This window comes from Podarcis bocagei, assembly GCF_964188305.1.
Source record: "Podarcis bocagei genome assembly, chromosome: 11".
NCBI classification, from domain to species: domain Eukaryota; kingdom Metazoa; phylum Chordata; class Lepidosauria; order Squamata; family Lacertidae; genus Podarcis; species Podarcis bocagei.
Genome location: NC_138136.1, coordinates 19,220,262 through 19,247,159, shown reverse-complemented (window position 1 = coordinate 19,247,159; position 26,898 = coordinate 19,220,262). Strand labels below are relative to the sequence as shown.

General features: G+C 42.3%; 1 protein-coding gene across 1 annotated transcript in view; it reads right to left on the bottom strand.

The window, feature by feature from the left end:
- Window positions 1-26,898, bottom strand: part of DTWD2 (DTW domain containing 2) — a 90,727-nt gene that overhangs the window by 37,922 nt on the left and 25,907 nt on the right. Inside the window, exons 2-4 of the mRNA XM_081213869.1 lie at window positions 14,985-15,075; window positions 13,941-14,035; window positions 4,487-4,676 (exon numbers count right to left, since the gene is read on the bottom strand). Coding sequence (XP_081069995.1) covers window positions 4,487-4,676; window positions 13,941-14,035; window positions 14,985-15,075 — 376 coding nt within the window. The remainder of the gene's footprint in view (window positions 1-4,486; window positions 4,677-13,940; window positions 14,036-14,984; window positions 15,076-26,898) is intronic.

The following is a 26,898-nucleotide window of genomic DNA, read 5'->3' as shown; positions in this document are numbered from 1 at the left end:
ACAGTCACAAGTAAATAGTTTTAAGCACAACACATTCCTAAACTGGCTAAGAGAGTGCTAGACTTATTGATTCCCCACCCTATACAGTCGTACCTTGGAAGTCGAATGGAATCCATTCCGGAAGTCCGTTCAATTTCCAAAATGTTCAAAAAGCAAAGTGCGGTTTCTCCTGCAGCCAATCAGAAGCTGTGGAAGCCCCATCAGACGTTTGGCTTCCAAAAACAGTTCACAAGCTGGAACACTCACTTCCTGGTTTGCGGCATTCAGGAGCCAAAACGTTCAAGAACTAAGCTGTTCAAAAACCAAGGTACGACTGTATTTCTTTTATATGTGGATTCAAGATTTTTAATAGTACATCAATAACAGCAAGACAATGTGCTCCCTACCCCGCAAGTAGTGGAAAGTTGCAGTAGCGATGCTACAGGGTTTAGACCCTTTGAATGAGAACTGGGGACTTACGGTGTCTTTGTGGTATTTGTTTTATTTTACAAATATATAAGCAGCCTGTGTTAGAAGCAAACATGCACTCCTAAACAGGGAGCAGATCTTCTAAGTCTGCATTCACAAACCCTGTACCCCCACTGAATTTCATACAACGCACTAAACACGCCAACACAAATCTCAAAACTCTGCCATTCTTTGTTGGATTCTCTCTCCCTTCAAACTGAAAAACCTGGCTCCAAACTGTTTCAGTGCCTGCACAACTCATCTCTGAAGGATGTAAGGGCCAGATCCTAGTCCAATCGGGGATGGGGGGTGGGCAGGAACAACCTATAATCAATTAGGATTACTCAACAAAATTCTCAGCCACCCGTTCACCATGCTTAAGATGACCAAACTCAGAACTGTACTGATGGTTCCAGTTCCACATATGGGCAAACCTTCAGCAATTTTTTTAAAAAAGAAATTGTAACAGAAGAATAAAAATGATATGCGGAAGGAACATATTAATAAATTGCATGAGAATTTTACAGCAGATAGGGATCAGCATAATTAACGGAGCTTGCGAGCTGGAACGATGCATTAATTCATTTTTATTTTTAAATGTCTCTATATAATGCTTCAAGATGCATTAACTTAAGTTGCTCTTCTTTCAGGCTTTATTTAGGCCATGAAAACCACTCTGAAATTAATAAAACTAATAAACAAAAGCAAAACAAAACATTAAACGGATGAGAAGGTAACAGACCTTACTTGTGGTAGAGAATCTTTTTTTAAAAAAATATATTCTTACTCACTTGGAACACTACACAGACGATCAGTATTTCACCTCTATCAAATCATAGAACTGTAGACGTGGAAGGGGACCCTGAGGATCATCTAGTCCAACCCCCGGCAATGAAGGAATATGCAATTATCCCATTTGGGGATCAAACCTGCAACCTTGGCATTATCACCACCACCCTCTAACCAATTGAGCTGGCCAAGCCGTACGTTGAGATATAAGGCATTCTATTCACAGACCTCCATTCCAGCCTCTATTCATGAATCTCAGTACAGAGCTCAATTTCTGTTCTCATACTGAAGCAAAGTTCTTAACCCGAGGTACTATTTCTGGGTTAGCAGAATCTGTAACCTGAAGCATCTGTAACCTGAAGCGTCTGTAACCTGAGGTACCACTGTAGAAGTACAAATCTGGATATACAGAGGTACCTCGGGTTACAGACGCTTCAGGTTACAGATGGTTCAGGTTACACAGAAATTGTGCTCCGGCAGCGCGGCGGCAGCAGGAGGCCCCATTAGCTAAAGTGGTGCTTCAGGTTAAGATCAGTTTCAGGTTGAGAACGGACCTCCAGAACAAATTAAGTACTTAACCCGAGGTACCACTGTATGTCATTTTGCCTTTCTTTTTTCTGAGGCAGTGTCCTTCGTGAGGAATTCCCTGCTCCACTGTTTCTTTCTCCTCTATTTGTGTTCCACTGGCATTTGAATACTCTTTTTAAAGGAGAAAAAGCCTTCGATTCTGCTGTTGATCAATTTAATTAATTTATCATTACCTCCAGTTTCTGTGTTCGTTGTGTCCTGTGGGGTTTTTGTGTGTGCTGCTTTTAGCTTTTTTTTTTGCAACTGCTTTAATGATAATAGTATTTTGGTTTTGACCTTTGTGGTTTTATACTTCATTTGCAAACCCGTCTTGGAGTCAGAAAGCAGGATACTTTTCAAAGGCAGGAGAAAAGCAGGATGCAATATTTTTCTATAAACAAAATAACTAAATAAATTCATATTACGTTTAATATTAAACGGCTTGTGGTTTGGGGAATAACTGCAGCTTGGTGGTACAGTAAATGCTTTTCATGAAGAAGGTTCCAAGTTCAGATCCTGACATCTTCAGATAAGGCTGGGAAGACTCCTGCCTAAAACTCTGTGGAATTGCCATCAGTCAATATAAAGATACTATCAAGCTAGACAGATCCACGATCTGACTTGTATAAGGCAGTTTTCTACACTTCTGTGAGTTGCTGACCTGGCAGTTCTGAGCCTGTCAGAAAGGCTTACAGCATACTAAATGTGGAATTTCTATCAAGCACACAAGGGCTATTGTCAATGTAATCAAAGGTTACCTTTGCTGAAGATAACTTGTGATGAAGAGAGATTATACCAGGTGTTGCTGCAGAAGCCATCATTGTAAAAATTTCTCTTAGGTCACGGTATTGATCAAATGCATAGTTGAGTAAAAACAACATGAAACAGGACTAGTATTTCAGCTACTAAAAGGAGTCAAGGACCCTCCTACTACATTAACATGTGAATATGTAAAGCCGTTGGTCAGCAAAAACTCCAGTCATGAGTTATTCAAGCATCTCTTCCAAGAATTTTACCCCAATGATTATTTTTTAAAAATTGTTTTCAACAACAACAGTAACAACTTTTAACAGTTCCATGCATAATGTGCATGGGGGGGGGGAGCCACTTGGAGCAGCATTTTCCATATTAAATTAATAATAAAAGGTACCGTATTTTTCGCTCTATAACACGCAGTTTTTTCCTCCTGGAAAGTAAGGGGAAATGTCTGTGCGTGTTATGGAGCGAATGCCTACAGATGTCAGGGGAATCCGCTGCAGTTGTGAGCAGTCCGTGGCTCTCTTTGAAACTGCAAAGCGGGTGTAAGCGGCTCCTGTCAGCCAGCCGAGCCGGGGAGGAGGGAGAAAAGCAGATCGGGGTTGGTTGCTTTAAAACAACCCCGTGCTCTATGTCCCTCTCTCTTCTCTAGTGAGCTGCTAAGTAGCAGCAAAGCTTTTCAGCCAGCCTAGCCCGGAGGAAGGAGAGAAGCAGACAGATCGGGGTTGGTTGCTTTAAAACAACCCCGTGCTCTATGTCCCTCTCTCTTCTCCTGTAAGCTGCTAAGTAGCAGCAAAGCTTTTCAGCCAGCCTAGCCCGGAGGAAGGAGAGAAGCAGACAGATCGGGGTTGGTTGCTTTAAAACAACCCCGTGCTCTATGTCCCTCTCTCTTCTCCTGTAAGCTGCTAAGTAGCAGCAAAGCTTTTCAGCCAGCCTAGCCCGGAGGAAGGAGAGAAGCAGACAGATCGGGGTTGGTTGCTTTAAAACAACCCCGTGCTGTATGTCCCTGCCTGCAGTTTTTTGCTGTCCGATTTTGGATCAGCCACTGTAGAGGCTGTGTGTGTGTGTGCGCGCTTGAGCTATCGTTCTCCTCCTTCTCCTTCCTGTTCACTCTCACAGCGCCCCAGCGCTCTCCTGCGACTTTAGGAGTGATACTGTGTGTGTCTGTGTGTGTGTGAGGCATCGTTCTCCTCTTGCTTCCCGTTCACTCTCCCAGCGCCCCTGCGCTCTCCTGCGACTTTAGGATTGATACTGTGTGTGTGTGAGAGAGAGGGGGGGGATCGTTCTCCTTCTCTTGCTTCCCACTCCCAGCGCCCCTGCCTCTCCTGCGACTTTAGGATTGATACTGTGTGTGTGTGAGAGAGAGAGAGGGGATCGTTCTCCTTCTCTTGCTTCCCACTCCCAGCGCCCCTGCCTCTTCTGCGACTTTAGGATTGATACTCTGTGTGTGTGTGAGAGAGAGGGGGGGGGATCGTTCTCCTTCTCTTGCTTCCCACTCCCAGCGCCCCTGCCTCTCCTGCGACTTTAGGATTGATACTCTGTGTGTCTGTGTGTGTGAGAGGGATTGTTCTCCTCCTCCTGCTTCCTGTTCACTCCCCCAGTGCCCCTGCGACTTTAGGGCGACTTTAGCATGGATCCACATGGATCCTCAGGATTTTTGCATTGGGCTACCCCAAACTCACCGTCAGATCACATGTCTGTGGCCACAGCATGAACCACAAAAATCATACATCCACTGTTTTGTTTAGAATATTTTTTTCTTGTTTTCCTCCTCTAAAAACTACGTGCGTGTTATGGTCTGGTGCGTGTTATAGAGCGAAAAATACGGTATATGCAAATGCTGTGTTGCAGGTGTCTGAAAGCCTGCAAAGGAAACTGACTCAGGCAGAAGCACACTTCATTTTTAAGTCTGAGTGTTAAACCTTACCTGTTTAGGTATTCGAAAAAGGGTGTTCTTAAAGAATATATCTTTGGCCTGGCTCCATGTTCCATCAATGATAATGATCACATAGGGATCAGGTGAGCTCAAGTCGACCTCTTCCAAATTTGCTGCTCCAGCTCCGGGATATAATATTAAGGTATTTTTATTTCTGCACACAGATGCCAGCTCAGGGTACCTACAGAAATATTGAAAAAGTGACTTTAGTGTTTTCTTTCTTTCTGATGAGTACAAATATAGAACTTGCTCGTCTTTTTCGATCCTGCCTATCCCATTTCACCTCATGATAAACCTGGATTCTAGGTATTCACACATATGAAATCTGTTTAACATACTTAGCCCCACTGGCTTAGGAAACTCCAATTCTTCATTCATCGGAATGAAACTACTTATTTACAATCTTCCCCAAATAATTCCACCCAACACCATTTTCTCTCAAGGACTACCTAAATGCATGGGGAAAGAAACCTGTGTATTGCACTCCTATTAACTTGGTGAATGAGACTCCAGAAAGCTGTTAGCCTTTGGAGGCAGAACAATAGTGGGGTGCAAGGAGCAGTGTGATGGACCAGACTTCCCCAGGAGAGGGACGGGAAACATGCAAACCAGCTCTGCCAACCCCTCCTTTTTTGCTGACTTCTGCACTGTTAGTAAGCAGGTATCTTCTTTCCTTAGAGACGGGTGGCGCTGTGGGTTAAACCACAGAGCCTAGGACTTGCCGATCAGAAGGTCGGCGGTTCGAATCCCCATGACAGGGTGAGCTCCCGTTGCTTGGTCCCTGCTCCTGCCAATCTAGCAGTTCGAAAGCACCTCAAAGTGCAAGTAGATAAATAGGTACCACTCCAGCGGGAAGATAAACGGCGTTTTTGTGTGCTGCTCTGGTTAGCCAGAAGCGGCTTAGTCATGCTGGCCACATGACCCGGAAGCTGTACGCCAGCACCCTCGGCCAATAAAGCGAGATGAGCGCCGCAACCCCAGATTCAGCCATGACTGGACCTAATGGTCAGGGGTCCCTTTACCTTTTTATCTTCTTTCCTTGGCTGCCTTCATGAAACAGTTCTTTGATCTTTGGAAGTATTATTTTTTAATGTCCCAGTCAACCCTCTCTATTGGCTAGACGTGGAAGGCAACTGGGCATGGGGTCGGGTTGTTTAAACTCAAAACCCACAATTTTCAACTTATGGTTTTTACAGGGTAAAACGTTCTGGAAAAAGATGTTCTTAAAGAAACACCTATTTTAAATAATAATTGAACAATTCCCCGTTAGAGCATAATAACAATACAAGGCAAACTGATCCTAAGCGCAGACAAGACTGTGTTTATCAATATCCATCTGTTTCAGAATTCAGGGACTGGTTCCATTTGCAATCTTCTCTTTCGGCTTTTCCTTTTACATTGCTCCAATTGTGCTAGCTTCCTGTGCCCCAACTCTTTCTCTCTACCCTATAGCATTTTTCTCCCTCTCTCTTTTTCTTCCCTATATATAAATTATTTCAACTCCCTCCCTAAATGTCTTAGTCAATCAGAGGGGGAAGTGGAACCTTGGTATAGTTTCTATTTCCCCAAACATCTTTCCCCCCATTAAATCTATAAGTTTCATTTCCCTTTGGCAAATTATCAGGCTTAACTTTGAACCCTCCCGTATAATGTAGACCTCTAAAAAAAAAAAAAAGGAAGCAGCCAACCATTTTATAAGAAAGAAGAAAACATAAAATGGTGGAACAGTTTCATTCCTTCAGAGGCAGCAAAAACCATGTATGGACATTAGGGAGTGGCGCTTGCTATAAAATGATCCAATGACTGCATTCAGCTCTTAGATTTAGGAACACCGAACAATGCATTAAACACATTTAATGTTGAATTGTTAATTTATATCTATGGATGTCTGCATTCTCATCAACACAACTTTATGAATGGCCACAGTGCCTATTTTACATGCCTTTAAACTTGGCACATTTTCTTTTTCTTTTTACATTAGGTTTCCCTCTGGTCTCACAGTTTACACTCTTTCCTCTACAGTTATATACGCATTTGCCGGGATGCGATGAAACGCACTTTGCCTGCAAAGCTTGTGTCATAATACCTCTGTTGCTCTTTAAGGTGCTACAGGGGTCTTTGCTGGTTTTCCTGCCACAGGCCAACAAGGCTTGATGACACCACCTCCAGCCAGGATAGGGGAGGAGAAAGGCATGCCTCCCGCCCGCTCTAGCTAGTTTCTGTGACAACTTATAGTCCTAGCTAGTAGTGGACGGTATGGTTCAGCCGCAGCACTCACCTGACCTTCTGACAGTGTCACTGTTGATTACTGAGAGGGAAAGGGGTGAGGAAATAGAGAGGTCAGTGAGATCAGCAGGATCGCTTTGCCAACCTCCCTGTTGCCAGAGGAGGAGGAAGGAGGTGGGGGGTGTGGTCCGCCCCGGGTGTCACCACTGAGAAGAGTGACAAAATGCCAGGCAGCACTCACTGCGGGGCCTGCAGTGGGAGAGACGCGGTGGTTTGGGCACACACAGGCTCCACGCTGCCCAAACGGTCTGCCAGCTGCATCTCCCCCCCCCCCCAGCTGAAGGACGGCTGAGTGGGAGGAGGCAGGCAGACTCCAGAGGCCCCGCGGTGCGCCCTGCCCCTATGGGTGGCTCACACCGCCCCTGGGCGCACCGCCCCAGGCGCCCGAGCGACTTCCTCCACCGCTGCCTGTTCCTCCTAGTAATCAGCAGCAACACAGCTGTCGGGATACTACTACTACTACTACTACTAATAATAATAATAATAATTTATTATTTATACCCCGCCCATCTGGCTGAGTCTCCCCAGCCACTCTGGGCAGCAAAGTAAGCACTGCCACCTCAATATGTCAGCTGCTACTTAGCTTACATTAAAATCGTAGGATTACAGAGTTGGAAGGGACCACGAGGGTCATCTAGTCCAAACCCCTGCAATGCAGGAATCTTTATGCCCAGTATGGGGCTCAAACCCACGACCTGAGATTAAAAGAATCATGCTTTACCAACTAAAAAAATTCCTTCCAGTAGCACCTTAAAGAGCAACTAAGTTAGTTCTTGGTATACCAAGAACTAACTTAGTTGGTCTTTAAGGTGCTACTGGAAGGAATTTTTTTATTTTGACTATGGCAGACCAACACGGCTACCTATCTGTAGCTTTACCAACTAGGAAGAGATACTTAACAGACCCGGAGAAGGCTATCAACTTAGCAAAAGAAGCTGGTCTGATCATTTTAGAAGTCCTCCTTATTCACAAGCCATTCATCCCTGACCCAATCATACAGTGGAACTTCGGGTTACAAACTTGATCCGTGCGGGAGGCACATTCGCAACCCACAGTGTTCACAACCCGCAGCGCCGAGTCTGTGCATGCGTGGGTCATGATTTGCCACTTCTGCACATGCCCAAAGCGCAACTTAGCACTTTTGCGCATGCGCGAGCGCCGAAGCCCGGAAGTAACCCGTTCTAGTACTTCCAGGTTTGGTGCAGTGTGCAACCCGAAAACGTGTAACCTGAAGTGTCTTTAACCCGAGGTACCACTGTATTAACTATTAAAATAAAAGCTTCAATGGTCTGCGTTTAACATAGAGATTACTTAAATTAGCAAACAAAAATCTGTCCTACTGTATCAACCTATGCAGGAGTGAATCCATAGAAGACTGGAACACCGTTATGAAACAATGCATGAAACAAGGATATTGCAGTACCAAAGAGTGGCAGGTGTTTTAATAGTAAATCCCACTTCAATCGGAGTGGCTTCATCCTTTTTGAAGTTCCCAAGACTCAAGGAATCACAGGGAGGGGGATCCCCAAAATTCAACATTCCCCTGCCCCTCCAGATCAGAGCCAGATTTGTAAAGATCTTACATCTCGGGATGTAAAGGGAAAAATAAAAGTTGCATTCTATATGCACATGTGATTTTCTTACAAAGAAAGGACTTTCCTCTTGAGCCTTATGTGCTTCAAAGAGGCTGAGAAAAGCCTGGCAGCTGCGTCAATGTAAACTGAGGACAAACTGAAAGTGTTGATTGAGGCAGAGGTACTCCACTTCAAGCATTTTCCAGCCGCTAAGGACTGAGCATTACTAAAAATAAATGAAAGTGGGTTTTGCGCCTTTATCATAATCCTCAACTGATATGAGAAGCCAGAAGGAAATGTCTCCACAGAAGTGGTGCATGTTTCACAGAACTGGTCTACATACACAGGCATGTGCTCCATTCTTTGGTCCTCTCAACCCCAAAATGAACATACTTTTCAGAGGCAACCTCGGCCTTCCAGATGTTTTGGGACTACAACTCCCATGATCCCTAGCTAACAGGGCCAGTGGTCAGGGATGATGGGAACAGTACTCCCAAAACATCTGGAGGGCCAAGGTTGCCTATGCCTGAGTTAAAGATTTTTAATTTTTTTAAAAGGTTTCCCCTGGCTGCTAAAAACACATCTCTATACCAGATGAGCCTCAGGGGGCAGAATTCATAAGTGGGAAGCAACAACTGATGAGGGCCTCTCCCTAACTGCTACCTACCCCATCTCAGACAGTATGGAAACCATGCAGAATGGTTTCCAAAGATCTTGGTGCAGAGCCAGGCTGATATGAGTATAAATGGTCCTTCATACATTTGTGGATGGTGTGTTGGGGCAAATTGATAAGAAACCAGACACCTTTGCTGATATATCAGCAGAAGAACTTCCATTTAAGAATGCATACAGATACGTGTAGGGCGGTACGGGAATCTTCAAAACCCATCTTGAAAGAGAGATTAAAATTCTAAGTCCTTTTTGTTTTGGAAGCCATCTTTTTATTATATAGAACTACTTTTTTCTTTGCCGCTTAGAATGCTGCTCCACTTTTAAGACAGGGCTGAGACGGCCATGCAATTTCATCTAAGAAAGGACAGGGATTTCATGCTATTCCTAGATATATTTTGCTTTCCTGAATCTAAAACTAAAATGTTGTCTGTTGTAATGCTAGTTGTGACTACAGACCAAGACTCCAGGTTACTTTTATCAGACTTATATTTCATAAAGAAAACCCCATATTATATTTGCCATTCTCTTCTATTTTTAGGCATCTCTTTTTGGCAAAAAGGAAACAAATATTGATAACATAGATAGGGATTACTCTCTGCACTCTGTCTCTAAAGTTATATTTTTCCTAGGATAGTTACCATACTTATTGTCTATGGCCAATGCACTCAGTAAAATACATCACATAATTAGTTGGCACCATCACCACAAAACTGCTCTTGAGAGCTACATTTATTTTATTTTATTCGGATTTCCTCTATAGACATGAGCATTCCAAAAATGCTGCTTCCACCTTGAATTTGGAGAGGTAAACTCTTGCCCATTCTGCAAAGTCTCAGCAACTTTTCAATGTGTCCCCCCCACTAAATTTGTTCATTTCCAATACATTTTTGTTGTATTTCAGCAGTTCAATGCTGCAAGTTTATAGAAAACTTTTCAGATTGATTTTCAGGTTAATCTGTGAAGAATTTTGAAGATTTAGATTTGTTTTGCTTTTCATCTGCACAAAATATGAAGATTCTGTTCTTCTAAGTACCTCTGAAACATCAATAGAGTTTTAATTTATTAAAATTAAAACTGAAGGTCTTGGGGGGACCTTTAAAAAGACGCTAAAATAATAAAAGGAGGATATATATATAAAAGATATCAGAAAAAACAAATGGGCTTATTTTAGCTTTAAAAAAATAAAAATAAAAATGCAGAACTATGATAATATGGAGAAATGGCTTTCAAAGAATTTAATTAGCACAAAAGTTTGTTTAACCAAGTGCAAAATCACCCTTAAAGCTCCAGTAAAATAACTTAATGACATGAAAAATTGATTATTTTATTACTAATCTGTTGGTAGTGTTTGCTTTAAAGTACAGTAGAACCTCAGTCCCCGAACGCCTCCGTTGTTGTACGTTTCGGTTCTCGAACACCAAAAACCTGGAAGTAAATGCTTCCGTTGTCGAACGTTTTTCAGAACCCGTACATGAGACATGGCTTCCACTGAGTGCAAGAAGCTCTTGCAACCAACGGGAAGCTGCGCCTCAGTTTCCAAACGGATTTCGGAAGCCAACCTGATTTCGTTAGAGAACCGAGGTACCACTATTCAACTGAAAAAGGATTGATGACTTTAAAAATGCTTGTAAAAATATCTCTTAAAAGAGTTAAATAAATCCTAGGATAATAGTTTCACTACTTCATCAGAACTTTCATGATGAATAATAGAACAAGCACTTGGCCAAAAATACACAATGATAATTAAATAAAGTATTATACATTACAGGATATAGCTTTATTTATTTATGGAATACGTTAAATTAAGCATGACGGTAAATAGATAAAATGCTTGGTGTTTTCCCCCCCTGTGCTATGAAGTTAATAACATTTCTTTGAAAAGATTTCTGCCAGAAGATTACACTGAGCAATAGTAGGCACACTATGAAATCTAAAATTTGATCTTGAGGTGCATGTTATGCTGCTTCAGTGTGCCTTTGGGCTGGGGCGTGCTTTGCTTCATTTCTCTGTACTTCTCAAAACATCTTATCTTTCCCGCTCATACCATCACATTTATTATACCTCCAGCCCTTGAAGAGACATTTCCAGCGCCTTTTCATTCAGTGGTTGTGACTCACCGTCGGAATTCCTCAGGTGGCAATTCTCTAAATAGTGACAGACTAGGGAGTGCAACTACTTAGGTAGAAGCGAGATAAACTGGGCTAGAACTTCACTAAAGACAGAAGACAAGAAGTTAGTGCAAAGGGCACTCTGTTCTGAAGATGGCTCTGGTTAGAGGACCAAGAACTAGGGAGCTACGAAGGATGCTAGCCATGAGTCAGAAAGGAGGGGAGGCTATTGGGTTATTGTTTTTATTTTTACTAGGTATTTTGTGGTTTTATATCTTGATTTTGTTCTGTGAACCACAGTGAGACCCCCGAGTATAGGGCGGTATATAAATTCAATAAATAATGATAATAATAATAACCCAAACTGGTGGAAAACTCAGTAGATACAAATACCGGTCTCTTATGAGGTAACAGCTGAACACTTAAGAGTAGCTTAAAAAGGGTTGAGATGCCTTAGATTCCACAAGCAGGTTCAGGAGTTACTAATATTAATTTCTGCATTTAAAGTTTATTTCAGGGGTAGGCAACCTAAGGCCTGGGGGCCGGATCTGGCCCAATCGCCTTCTAAATCCGGCCCGCACACGGTCCGGGAATGAGCGTGTTTTTACATGAGTAGAATGTGTGCTTTTATTTAAAATACATCTCTGGGTTATTTGTGGGGCATAGGAATTCGTTCATTTTTTTCTTCAAAATATAGTCCGGCCCCCCACAAGGTCTGAGGGACGGTGGACCGGCGCCCTGCTGAAAAAGGTTGCTGACCCCTGGTTTTTATTTCCTTGAGAAAAGAGAGGTAACTTGCATCCTGATCAGTAGATGATAACACATTTCCCAGAGCAGGGCTGGGCAATATCAGCTTTTCAACATGGCGGAGTATTGCCAGCCAAACATCGCGGTTTGGTGATATACTGTGATGTTGAAAAAACAAGATGCATTGGCCTCTGTCCCTGAGTGAAACTCCCCCAGCTCTCACCTCGAGGCGGATTCACCCAGGGGCTCACAGGCTGGGACAACGCAGCATGTTTGTGCAGCTCAGTGGGGATTGTGAAGGTCCCCACTTCCCAGCTGAGACAGCCCCAGTGCTCTCCCCGCTTGCATGCAAGCTGGAGGAGCATCAGGGCTCCTTTAACTGCTCACTTCTGGGAATGGCAACTGCGCTCCCTTCAGCTGAGCAGTTTCACGGTGTCCCCCTTCCCGCCGCTCGCTTGCGGGAGCCAGCATGGGCTGGGGGCTCCTTTAACTGCTCGACTGAGGCAAGGGCAGCTGCACACTCCTCAGTCAAGTAGTTTAAAAGATGCAGAGGGAGGAACAAGCTGTATTGGCGCCTTGCTTGTTTCTCCCTCTGCGTCATATGATGGCAGAGTGGGATGGCGGTTTCACTCAGTGATATATCTCTGGTAAAGGTAAAGTGCAGGTGGTGCCGTGTCTAAACCACTGAGCCTCTTGGGCTTGCTGATCAGAAGATCGGCAGTTCGAATCCCCACGACAGGGTGAGCTCCTGTTGCTCTGTCCCAGCTTCTGCCAACCTAGCAGTTCGAAAGCATACCAGTGCAAGTAGATAAATAGGTATTGCTGCAGCGGGAAGGTAAACAGCATTTTTGTGCGCTCTGGTTTCCGTCACGGTGTTCCATTGCGCCAGAAGTGGTTTAGTCATGCTGGCCACATGACCCGGAAAGTTGGCTGTGTACAAATACTGGCTCCCTCGGCCTGAAAGCAAGATGAGCGCTGCAACTCCATAGTCGCCTTTGACTGGACTTAACCATCCAGGGGTCCTTTACCTTTACATATCTCTGGTGAAACCACCACCGCCACTCATGAGTCCCTCTGCTAGCAGTGCCTGTTGGAGGAAGGGACTCTTGACTCTCTCCAGTGGATGCTGTTAGCAGAGGGACTCAGGAGCGGTGGCGGTTTCACCAGTGATATACAGCTGAGTGAAGTTGACATTGCAGTCTGCTCCTCATACCGGTCCTGGGTGAAAAATTGATAAATCCCCCCACAGAGTTAGGAGATATGTGACTTAGAAGTTTGGAATGGATGCAAACCTGACACAAAGCCAGAGACTTATACTAGATGTGAACATAGGGTGGTATCCATGCATGAACTACTCATGCAGTGAGACTTTCCTCTCACTGCTCCCACCCCCTACATCCCCTAAACCTGTTCTGAGGGTTCCCCCAACCTGCCAAAACAAATTTAGGAGGTGCAGTGGCATAAAGCAGGCAGGAGACACGGGGAAGTCTTACTGCATGCATGGCCAAACTTGGCCCTCCAGATGTTTTGGGACTACAATTCCCATCATCCCTGACCACTGGGTCCTGTTAGCTAGGGATGATGGGAGCTGTAGTCCCAAAACAGCTGGAGGGCCAAGTTTGGCCATGCCTGTCTTACTGTGTGAGCAGACATTGTTTCATGTACGCAACAACTTAGGTGAATCCTACTCAAAGAAGATGGCAGTGAGACACACATTTATGTGAGGCACCGTCAACTAACTGGACAAAGATTATATATATATAGCAGATATATAGCAAAAAGCCAAGAAGCAGATCTGAAGGAATTCACATAGTAAATAAACAGGGCATGAATGATGGATTCGGAGATGGAGATGTAAAAAGAAGCAATGAGAATTGCCATTTGCTTGGGAGTGTCTAAAATTTGTTTTATTTTGTTTGGGCACATTGGAACATTAGCTTGTTTCACCTTCATTGTATGTGCACTATAAAACACTGAGCCAATTAACACAAAGTTAACTTACAATTACGAGTAACTGCTCATAGAAGAAATGGAAGTTAAACTATCAGTGCTCCTTACCTGTCTTCACTGAAGCGACGACCAATCAAGACTTTGCATTTTTCTTCGGGTAGACAAGCAGCCAAAAGAGGTACAGTTCGTAGTACTCTACTTTCCTTCAGTTCATATGGTTATAAAAACAAAACAAAGAGAGGAATACAAGAAGGGAGGTGTGAGGAGGTCGTTGAAATAAGTGAATGAAAGATAAGATACTGAAATTGTCTGATGTGTTTTAAACTGTTTTTGTTTGGTTTTGTTAGTTTAATGTGTTAGTGTTATGTAGTGTTTTTGTATTGTATTGTATTGTATTGTATTGTTTGTTTGTTTTTTGTAGTGTTTAAATTGTTGGAAAAGTAATAAATATTATTTTCAAAGGAAAAAAAACACAAAGAGATTTATGTCATTCTTTGAACACACGCAAAACTCGATTTGCCTGTATTATAAACCTGAAAACACTACGACTCACAGGAAAAGGAAGAAAACCTCTAAAAACCAATATCCCTTGACAAAATAATGGTATACCTATCCCCAAACAATTGGGTCCAACCTATTACCAAGCAAACATATACCTGAACTTGAAAATGTACAAAGAAGGAAAACAAAAATATTCAGGAAATGAACCACATATACCTATATTTGTATTTACAGTATTTGTGCAATGCCTAATAATCATGTGATGTGAGGCTTGCAACAATAATGTGTGTTGATTGGGAAATATGATATACAGTGTAATATAGCTATTTCTAGCTGACAGAAAAAATAAAGTGAAGGAAAATTATTTCACACTTAAAGTCAGAAATATCTGCAAACCAATAATCAAAAGAGCTACAATGAAACAAAGAAAGTATGTACAGAACTGCACTATTTTTCTCATCGCAGGAGAAAACAGCATACACAAAACAAGTAAGCCTTAGCATATAAGGTTAGAGACTGTCGCTGAGGTTGGTAACAGCTTCTAAAGTGACTGAATTTCACAGGGCCAAAGCCAGTTTTCACTTGCGTTATTTCCTGTTTGCTGAGCTAACTTGCTAGTTGAACCTTTGCATTTCCCACAACGTTACTCACCTCTGCTGGATGCTGAATGATATACAAACAGGTGGAGACTTTCAGTGGGTGGACTGGCAAGAATGGACACAAACACACCTTCTCAGGACGCCTATAGGATAGAAAGGAGTAGAAATATGTATATTTATATCAGGAGTTAATGTATAATGCAGTTTTATTATGTAACATGTGCATCTTTGCCTGAGTGCTTTTCTGCTACATTTAAAAAAACCCAAAAAAATGTGTGGTTCTGTAGACGCTCTAAAACAAGCAAACAGATTCTTAGGTGAAAATTCAGAAACACTGAACAGTTGGAAATATTTGACTTGTACCACATGTACACGCACCCTCCAAGCATAGTAATTTTTAAACGTGCCTGAACACACCAACTTCCACAGATATAAGACCATGTGTTCAGAAACCATACCAATCATTTAGGGTTAATCTACAGAGCACTGCTTCTGCCCTTACGTTTGTCATTGGGGATTGTACAAGACAAGAGCTCAGAAGTCTGCATCTACCATTCATTCATTCTTCACACCAGAGAAACTAAAGGAGGATGAATGGTTCCAGCAACGTGTTCAAATCCTTGCCACAAAGGTCATCATGTGGCTTTCAGCAAGGCAGCATCACTCAGTATGGCATAGATGTCAGCACATTGTACTGCCTGAGGTGGAATAGAAAATAGCATCTTCTCTCCCAAGTCTTGGAGCACAGTATACAAGGTTGGCCAAGTTATTTTCCTCCAAGACGGAAAATCCCACAAGCACTTTCTCCCAGAAGTGAATAATTACATCAAAAATAAATTATGTAACTCACAATTTGCTCACTTTCCATAACACACAAAATCACTCTGCCCAATAGCAGGGTCAGCCCTGATAGTCCTACAGAAAGGAAGTCCATAGTGTCTTAGACGTTCTTAAATTTATATCCCATTTTCTTTCGGTGGAACTCCAAGTGATGTACACAGTTGCTATGACTTTGTTGAACTGTATTAATCATTTTGATAAATAATTTCTGATATTTTCTGATATTTTGAATTACGATGACTTTATGGAATTGCACTAATCATTTTGATGAAATTTGTTGTTAGTTTGCTTTATTGTGTTTGACAGTATAGCGGCTGTGAGCCACTCTGAGCTTGGAATTTGTCATTGGAAAAATGGAATACAAATATTAAAATCAAATATAAATCTCCCACCCAGGCACAGAACAGACACAGAGGTACTTCAGTAAGGGATTAAGAGTCTGTTGTACATCTGGAAGGAGCACCTATACCTCTGAGGGTCTTCTAGTACATTTACCCGAGCGGGAGGGGGTGGTACAAAATGCTGCAGATGGCAGATCTACAACTTTCCAGCATGGGTTTTTAGGGAGCATAGAAAGAGGTAGGTGTGAAATTGACATTCCTTCCCCTAGCAGAAGGGCTTCCACTCACCCAGCAGATTATTTGGATCCAATCCAACGTCTGTAATATTAGGAAGCAGATGTTTCTGATTGAATGATGGCAGCTCATTTGTGATTCAATCAGAAGTCATGTCACATATTGAAGGAAATCAATTTCACTAAACAGTAAAAGATGCTTAGGAGTTCAACAGCCCAAAAGAGAGAAAGTGAGAGAAAGCCAAACGCTACAAAGTCTGAAGATCAACACACACCTTATGAATTCCTATAGCAACTTCTATAGTAACTGCACATTTTCTGTTCAAATACAATCTCATTAAAGAAACATCCAGTGGTGTTAACTATTTATGCTTATACTTACATTAGACAATTAAAATTATATTTGTTTACCATTCTAAGAATTCAAGTAATCTCAGCTTGCAATTATGGCAACAGGCAGTTATTATATGTTCATAAATTATCTATACATCTCCCCCTCCCCAACATATATTATTCAAAACCAAAGATCTAGCATGAAGATTTGCAAGAAGTCAATTCACTGTTTTACTAACTTTTAGAATATATGAAGAAACGGCACACAATGGCTCTTTTCTGTCTCTTATACACACAAAATCAATATTAAATAACGTGATTTAATCAGTAGCGTTGAGAAATAATCCATTAATGAAATAGCAGTATGAATCAAACCTTCCGCTTTGCTCAGATACTTGGGAGGATTTCATGGTCTCCTAAAAAGAGAGAGCTGGAGTTCTCTAAACATGCGTTTCCATTAAGTGGCCAGGTGGCTCTGGAACCCAGACAGGCTTGACCTTAGGTAACTAGGATTTTGTAGATCAGAACCACACAGAAACTAACTGGCAAGCAGAAATCTTATTCACACCACTGCAATGTGTTCTTATCCTGGCATAAGCCCCCAGCCCAGTCAATGCCTGGCTTGCACATTTGCTAAGGGCAGCTTTCACAGAGATGGCTGTGGTCATCAATTTGAAATGTTACTTAAGCAAGGTAAAACATCAGCCAGGAGAAGTGGCAATGCAACAGAATACCTAGTTTTTTCATGGGTGTGTAATCCTTTTCAGAATAGGCATACGCTTGGACTACAGATCGCACAGACCTGTCCTCAACATCTCAGTTGCTGAGGTTCCCAATCCTGGGAGAGGATTATAATTGCATTCAGAACTTTCCTTCAGAGCACTGTGGTGAACATGGGAAGGTCCGAAATGGAACCAGCAAGTGTGGGGCCACAACTTGTATCCTCCAGGTTTTAAGCCTACACACATTTGCCTTGAATGCATGGATATGGATAATGTTGAATAAGCCCCTTAACTGCTCGGAAGAGCTCCACTAGATGGTATAATGAAGGTGCCATGGGCCCAGAGCAGGAATTCTTGGAAGCAGAGTCTTCTGACAAAGGAAGCCCTGAGGAGGAGATGGATACTCTCAGTGGTCAGCCCCATGTGGAGTCACTCTCAATGGAACCTGTATCTCTTCTCCTGAACCCCAAGGAGACACTCTGATTCTTGGTCCACAGACTCCTCAGAGGTTCAGGAGAGACCTAAGGAGAAATCCTCATAGCTTGAAACTCCAGGACACAGAAGAAGGCAACAACTGTGAAGAAAGACACCAGGCCCTTTTACTGGCCAGATATAGCATTTGGGGATACAGTCTCTAGTTAATGAATACCTAACCCAGGATTTATGGATCTGCCAGTTGCTTCAGGACACCACATGGATACTTTCCTGCCTCAGTTGCAGGATTACCGTATTGGCCTGAATATAAGCAGCACTTTCCACCCCAAATTCTGATTATGAAAAGTTAAAGTGTGGCTTAAATTTGTGAACTTACAAAAACTGGCTTTTACGATATCACTGTTGAAACAGACATACGGTAAAATAGAACAAAAAAATGTTTTATTGCCGAATTGCGAGCTTGAGACTGTTGTGCAATTAATTCTAATGTCATTCATCGCTTTCCCCATATTTTACAGTGCAGTATTGATTTTTTTATTTGCATTTACGGTGCAACGAACAGGTGTTTAACGCACTTGTGGGTCCTCTCTAGTGGGTACTCTCTAGATTTTCTTCTACATTTGCCATTTACAGGTGTGAATGCCTGCAGAATTTCAAGGGAGCGGCTTATATTCGGGTATTGTCTCCCCCCCCCCTTGAATTTTAAAGGTGTGGCTTATTTGCTGGTGCGGCTTATATTCAGGCCAATACGTTACTAACTGTGATTCTGAAATCCTCTCCATGGTTCTTCTCCAAGGTCCTGATCCTGCTATGTCTCACCTTCCTGTCTCTTTTGAATCCTGGGACTACTTCCTCATTTTGGCCATCACTTATCCATGGTGATGGCTGTCCTCATGGATCTGGACGTTAAGGACAGGTGAAAAATGTCTTCACCACTGTCACCTCCACAGAGTAGGAATTCAAATGGGCTCTAAGTTGTATTTGGCTAAACCAGGGATGAGAAACCTGTTGTCCTTCAAAAGCTGTTGGAGGAACTCCCTTCAGCCCCAGTTAGCATGATGTAAATTCGTAAATTCTTTGGTTCCAAGCTTTGGTCTACTGCCCAAGTGCTAATTCTTCTAGTATAACTTACCCTATGGCAAGTGAGTTAAAGACTCAAAACGATATGTGTTAGTTGGGTTCTTGAGTACAAGTGCGCATAGTAGTATTTCTCATTTGTGCCATCATTTTTGCTCTGTTTATGGTCCTTGCTGAATTAAACAGCACAGCACACCAGGATTTCACTCTCCTAGAAATTCATAGTGAGGGAGTTTCAGATGCAAGTAGGCTACATAGCATGGCTGGCTGGCATAGCCTGGAAAAACTGGCACAATTTCTGTTACGTGTATCTAAATTCCAGGGAGAGTAGGAAAGATGCAATCAGACCTAACGATGCACCACAGACAACACTTTTCATGGTCTTATATGGATTGTAAATGTTTCCCTGAAGTGGTACGAAATGGCCAGAAACAGCAGGCATTTGGAATTCCTCTACGGTGGCATGAATTATCCAGATTTGGGCCATAGTCAGCCCATGGGCCTTATGATGTGGAGGCCTGTTCAATAATATTGATCGCTGCTTCCTTCACACTGCAGTAAATATTGATTAAAGCCTTTGTAAATTATACAGCTTTCAGTTGAGCCAATTCTAGCTTGTAATAGTCAGGTATGATGACATTCATAGATAAGAATTTTATATTCTCCCCCACTCCTGAAAGATTTTTCTTCAATATGATATAATATGTCAAACAATGATAAAAAGTGTGTCCTGTTGTGTCCAGCCAGTTTCCATCTTGTTTCCCTTCCTTTCAAGTGAAGCCAGAAGGCTCCCTGTTGTGGAGATTCCATCTAAGATCAGCACAAGTGCAACAGTCATTTCAACACTATTGTTTCTTTTCGTTCCATCTTCATCGTACATGTTTGATATGTACAGAACGCCTGGCTGATGTTGGCAGCAAGATGAAAGCAAGTGAAAATGAATCCAGGAGATAATTTTGGGCCATATTCTACGCAAGGCTGCCTTCAGTTGGAGGCTGCAGCCAATTCCTAATACTTATGAGCCAACTGTTTTAATTGGCTGTTTTATCGCATTCCCTTTTTTCTGTTCAATTTGTGCTGCTGCAAATTTTAACTCTGTAAGCTACCTTGATCCTTGATGGACAAAAGTTTGGGGGTATGAACGTTAAAAATAAATACATCACATAAGAGCCATAATGAATTATTTGTACCTGTCTGCACAGCAAAAGAGATAGGGCAGATCCTATCCCTATTTCTCAGAAAGGGAATCTGAGGAATTAAGGCAAATAGTGGCGACAAAAGACAAAGTTCTAAGATTACTGACAAATTAAAAATGGACAAATCATTGGCTTTCTCCTGAGTTATTTAAAGAACTGAATTGTAAAATTGCTAAAATAAAAAAATTCCTTCCAGTAGCACCTTAAAGACCAACTAAGTTAGTTCTTGGTATGAGCTTTCGTGTGCATGCACACTTCTTCAGATATCTACTACTGTAAAATTGCTGATCTTGTAACAAAAATGTGTAACTTATCTCTAAGATCAGCTTCCATACCCAAGGACTGTGGTTGATGTAACATTAATGCTTGAAAAGGGAACCAGCCAGAATCTGGAAAACAATAGGATGGCTAGCTTAACATCTATTCCAGGAAAAATGGTGAAAAGCTTAATAAAATATAAAAAGCCTATAGAAGAACAAGGCTGGCTGAAGCAGAATCAGCACGGCTTCTGTAAGGGTAAACACAGTCTCATTAACCTTTTACAGATTTTGATAAAAGTATCCCATCTTACTCCTGTGATCATAATCTGTTTTAACTGGTTTTTACTTCTGAATTTTAAATTGCTGTAATCTGTTTTGGCATCTACTGGTGAATGGCTGGTCATAAAATTAATAGAGTGGTACCTCGGGTTACATACGCTTCGGGTTACATAGGCTTCAGGTTACACACTCCACTAACCCAGAAATAGTACCTCGGGTTAAGAACTTTGCTTCAGGATGAGAACAGAAATTGTGCTCCGGCGGCGCAGCAGAGGCAGGAGGCCCCATTAGCTAAAGTGTGGCTTCAGGTTAAGAACAATTTCAGGTTAAGAACGGAGCTCTGGAACGAATTAAGTACTTAACCCGAGGTACCACTGTAATGATGACAACTGTTAAGTATCATACATCAGCCAAGCAAAAACATTTGAGAAGGGTGCGATACAGGGGTTTGGATTAGATGATGCTTATGGTCCTTCCCAATTCTACAATTCTATTCAAGGCTGATGAGGGGTGGAGTTTGGGAGGTGATATGGCCGGAGGAAACTTCTGAGAGTGAACTAGAAAGTTCTGGAAGGCCACATGAGGAGTCCAGATCTGAGGTTCCCAGCCCATGTTATAATTCTTTCAGGAACTCTGTAAATATTTGTGCTTGAAAGTTTGGGAAGTGATAAAAGCCTTCTCTAAATGAGCTTTTGTGTCTAGTTTTAGGAAACAGGAGTTGTATATGTGTGCTAATCTCTCAGTACAGCTTAACCATCTAGATCATAAAATGGTTTTAAGCACAAAAACCCAAAGGGATAATCCTGGTTAGAACTCAAAAGGATGTTTACTAATTCCCATCTTCATATAAATATTTTCCAACTGCAAACTCTATCATTAGGACACTTTTCAAACACAGTTGCATATGGCTCTTTTGAAGCTGGCAGTAAAATAATATGATCACAGGTGTACAGAAAAAAAGAAACTGGGGAGAAAAATATTCAAAACATTTCTTGTTTCCAATGTAATAACCATCAGAAAATTATATGAAAAGAATGGGGGAGAAATCAGAGTTACTGAATGATGTTTCTTGTAAAAATTAAAAACAGGCATAGAAAAACACTGAAACAGGTGCTCACAATCTTCAGCTCAATCTATTCATAGAGATATAATATGCATCTAATTTCCTACATAAGAATGAGATTGTAGATGGTTTTTTCCTCTTAAATGAATGATTCAATAAAGTGTGATATTTGAAAATGAGCAGGGAATTCTCTAGAGAAAGCCATCCATTTTTAATAATCCAATTGCCCAAAACAAGGGGCTTGTGTGTTTCAAATGCAGATGATGAGTATGAGTCAGAGTCAAAGACAAGCAGGAGAGTGAATTAACTGTTAAAAGTTCTTTTATGTTGCATCAAGCTTGCCAATCTGCCACCTCTATCATATCCATTCTCAAATCGTCATTTGAGACATATCACTTCACTTTGTGCCCAGTAGATTTGGAATCACTTTTAAGATTACTGTCATTTTTTGAGCGGGGTGTGTGTGTGTGTGTGTGTGTGTGTGTCCTGTGTGAGCTACAAGGAAGCAGCCATAGTGCCTGAAAATGAAGCCCTTGCAATCATACTTGCAAGACTACCATTACATACACAAGGGGCAGAGGAGGGGTTCCACTAGTTGGTTCTGCTCTTGCAACCCCTGCTGCTCCCCCTGCCCACATCCACATGTGTTTGGGCAAGGTCTGAAGCAGAGATCCTGCTCTACATACATCGGCATCTGGTCTGCATGATTTGGTTCTAAATCATGATGGGAGCCAACTGCAACAGGCGCGTTGGCACTTTTTCCTCTCATGCCGGTGGGCCTGCTCTCACTCAGATAAATTGCCCCCACCTTACTAAACAACCCTTTGCCCAAAGGTTTCTTTTCCTTTCCTCTTATAATTCTAGCCCTGAGAATCCTGCGGGGGGACCTTTGTGAGGGGATAACTAGTAAGTTGGAGTCTCAGACAGGTTTTCTTTAAATAAACAATAAAGATTTATATAAGGCAAGATAGATGGATTAAACTTAGGTTTCTTCAAGAAAAGAGTGTGATTTCATTTTAATTCGTCCTCAGTTGTTTTTGAGTTACAATGGTACCTCGGGTTAAGTGCTTAATTCGTTCCGGAGATCCGTACTTAACCTGAAACTGTTCTTAACCTGAAGCACCACTTTAGCTAATGGGGCCTCCTGCTGCTGCTGTGCCGCGGGAGCACAATTTCTGTTCTCATCCTGAAGCAAAGTTCTTAACCTGAAGCACTATTTCTGGGTTAGCGGAGTCTGTAACCTGAAGCATATATAACCTGAAGCGTATGTAACCCGAGGTACCACTGTATAGGTTTGGTTCCGTCATACGGTGATACTTTCTTTCAGTTATCCACCCCCTTTAACAAGCCTGCTCCTGAGGTACTTTAAGTATTAGACCAACCAAAGGGCTTTCCATATCACCTCCCTTCACTGGGTCTGGGAGTTTCTTCTTTTCCTTGGAAGAATCTCTCCCCTCCAGACTAGATTTGAGTCCCAAGTAGGCTGTTCCTTTCCAGCTCCTACTTCTCCTGGCTCAACCTCTGCCTCCCAGTAAAATTTTGGTCTCTTCCTCCTACAGGACACCACACTCTGTCCTTCACAATACGCTCAGAGTGGAAGTTGTTTTTTGACCCAGAAGCAACTCTCTCTCCCATTCATTATACCTCAAGCTGTCTCCCTACCTATCTTCTAACCTCTCCAACCTCAATTCCAACCCTCCAAAACCAACCCTCCTAACTCCCTCAACTCCTTAACCAACCCCCAAAACCTAACTACCTGTCTCTCCTCAAATCCTCTCCTTTTAAACTCTCCCTCCTAGAACCACGGCCAATCAGAGGCTGCCGTTCATTAACCATTTGCTGGTAGGGAAAGAAACACTTGTTGATTCAACCTGTCCAGCAAAACCAACTTTTTTGTCACACCAACACATTTAAAACAGGTTCTTCCTTTCAGACTTTCCCACCAGTGCATGGCAGTAGGCCACCAAGCACAGCCTCACTGCTCCCTCATGAGATGAGAACCGTGTGAATATGAATGATTGAACAGGGCTAGAGACAGCCATATAAACATGCCCCCAAAAAAGGTATACACAGAAAATTTGAGCAAGGCGGTGATTTGAGGAAGATGGTTTAAGGGTGGTGGTCAAGACTAATGGCAGAGTAGTCTAGACACACTAAGGTTTTCTGCAAAGTGAATTGTGATTCACTCAGATGTCTAGGGCAAATACAGGAGAAGGGTTTCGCATCTTAAAAGTTCAAAGAAAGGAAGTGCTTGCTGTCAGTCAGGATTCAACGTCCATTTAAATGTTGGTTTCCTTTTAAGCAAAGAAAAGGGTGACAACTAATGCCAGCTCTGATCCTGATTCTTCTCTCGTTGACACCTAGCCTGACATCATCAATTCACTTCTCATTACTCCTAAAGATCCATCAGATTGTAATGATTTTCAGTCACAACTCAACAAGTCCAAATTGGGACAAATGTGGCAAAATGTCTGAAAGACACTGGTTACAGTAGTAGAGTGTCACTTACTGAAGTTAATAACAGAAGAGACACATAAAAGTACATCCCCACTGGAGAGGCCTTTAAAGCAGCCAATATATTTCCTGATGAGTTTAATATTCGTGCTCAACTTTTAGGACATCAAAGTCAGCTAATGAACTCTTGGGAAGGAAGGACGGTATTAAATTACTTGAGCGGCTGCATTAACTATCTACATCAGGCAGGGAGTACTGGTTGTAGGACCACAGGGTGAAGCAGACATTATCGTACTGAGGCTTACACAAAATTCAGATTTGGGATGGACCCTGGGATTCTGGCTACAGCTATTCCCCTTATTTCAATAATTATAACTGAGGTGATTGAGAATACCAAGGCAAAAAGCTTCTTTGGTGTTTCTAAATGGGTAAATGAAGGGTCTACAAGGCACACAATTACAGGCCCTTGAAAGGGGAAGGCAAGGTTCCTCTATCCCACCCTGTGATATATTTTATGATGGCTGGATAGAACTTTCCTAAATAAATAAGACGAGCCCCTGGAAGTTCTTAGTCTCAAATCAATGCAAGCTCTTCTTGGTTACGTATGGGTAAGTAGCTCTGAGGCTACTGGAGACACAAATCTCTGTGGATATAAGTAAGCCTCATTCCTGACAGTAGAATACAGAAGAACCACATTTCAAGCTTATGTTTAAATATAAGATACACTAGATAAATCATCTCTGTACAATAGGGAGCATAAATATATATATATGTCTTTGGGCTGCATGTTAAAATGTTATGAGGGAGGAAGAGAGACAGATGTCTGGAGGAAAGCAGAATCTGCACTGAGGAGCAGGCCACAGCCGACAAAGGCCAAGGTGTCCATTAATTCAGGCTTTCCACAAATAGATTGCCATCAGCGACTGGGGCTGGCCCAAGGCAACCATGTGGTGCCTCGGTGCCTCTGATTTGCATCATAATCTGCAGTATGTCTAGCTCTTTAAAAAGAGAAAACGTTCAGTTCTGTGTTCAATGAACTCAGCAACTTAATACTTTCATATCAGAAGTCTCCTGATTTGTTCTGTGAAGACATCTGTTGTTTGTATCTGTTTTGAGTTGGTCAAGACTCAGTAAATTGGGGATAAGGAAGCTCTGGCACTCCAGGAGACCTAACTACCTGTCAGCACCAGCCAGCAGAGCCAATAGTCAGGGCTGGTGTGAAATACACCCGTACAGAAAATTATGATAATCAGAGGATTGATTCTGAGTGCAGTCCAGAGATAATCTGGAAGGAGCTTTAATCTTCTTCTATTTACCTCTTCCTTGCTCTGAGGCCCTCCTGGGGAAAGGTGCAAAGTAATTAGCTGTCTACATTTGCGGCAGAAGCAGCCGATAATGTCTTAACTTGCTGTCCACAGGTGGAGGTTAAATGCATCCCAACAGCACTGGGGAAAAACATCATTAAAACTTTGTGTAAGTCTTCCATAACTCCATACTCCAGTTGAGCTTCACCCATGATAAGGTGTGAATTGCCATGTGAGCTGCACCTATGGTACCACAACCATATTTTGGAGAAAAAGAAGGAAAGATAAATCTGTACAGAAGGAGAAAGTGAGGAAAATAGGTAGCAAGTAAAAGGTTAGAATAGTATGTAAGAAAAATATAAAAGCGGGTAAAGGTAAAGGGACCCCTGACCATTAGGTCCAGTCGTGGCCGACTCTGGGGTTGTGGCACTCATCTCACTTTATTGGCCAAAGGAGCCGGCGTACATGTGGCCAGCATGACTAAGCCGCTTCTTGTGTACCAGAGCAGCTCACGGAAAGTTACCTTCCCGCCGGAGCAGTACCTATTTATCTACTTGCACTTTGATGTGCTTACAAACTGCTAGGTTGGCAAGAGCAGGGACCGAGCAACGGGAGCTCACCCTGTCGCAAGGATTTGAACCGCCGACCTTCTGATTGGCAAGTCCTAGGCTCTGTGGTTTAACCCACAGCGCCACCCTCGTCCCATAAAAGTGGGTGACTTGTTATTAAATACAGTCATACCTTGGAAGTCGAACAGCTTAGTTCTTGAACATTTTGGCTCCTGAACATCGCAAACCCGAAAGTGACTGTTCTGGTTTGTGAACTATTTTTGGAAGCCGGACGTCCAACTGGCTGCAGGAGCTTCCAATGTTATTTGGAAATAACAAATATGTTATTTCCACAAGCTTCTAATCCCTGCAAAATCCAATGGTGAATTTGCTATAGAATGGCAAGACAACCAGCTATTTGTCTGATCTGCTTTGCAAAGAACTAGCACCCAGTTTAGATACTGATAGAGTTCAAAAGCCAAATTTCTTTTATTCACTCCCACAACCACAAACCCCTTTAAATTTATGCCCATTTCAAAATAAGATCTTTTTTTAACTAAGCTGCCTGCCAGCCGGCCATTTCCCGCAATCTTGGGCAGCAGCAAGAAGAGCTCGCAGCATTTTTAGGTCTCCTGATTAAGGCCAAGGTTATGCTGAAAAAACAAAAGCATTCTCTTGTTCCTGGGAACAAAAGATAAGGCTGTGCATACTCGCACAACAACATTTAGGTCATAATTCTGAGGCCTTGGAATGCCATGGCACCCCACCCCCCTTTGCAAACATAGCTTTAGGAAAAGGTGACTGATCCTCACAATCTGAAGCCATGAGATGATGGGTCCCAATTAAAATTTAAAACTAATCTAGACCCAATCAAAATGGAG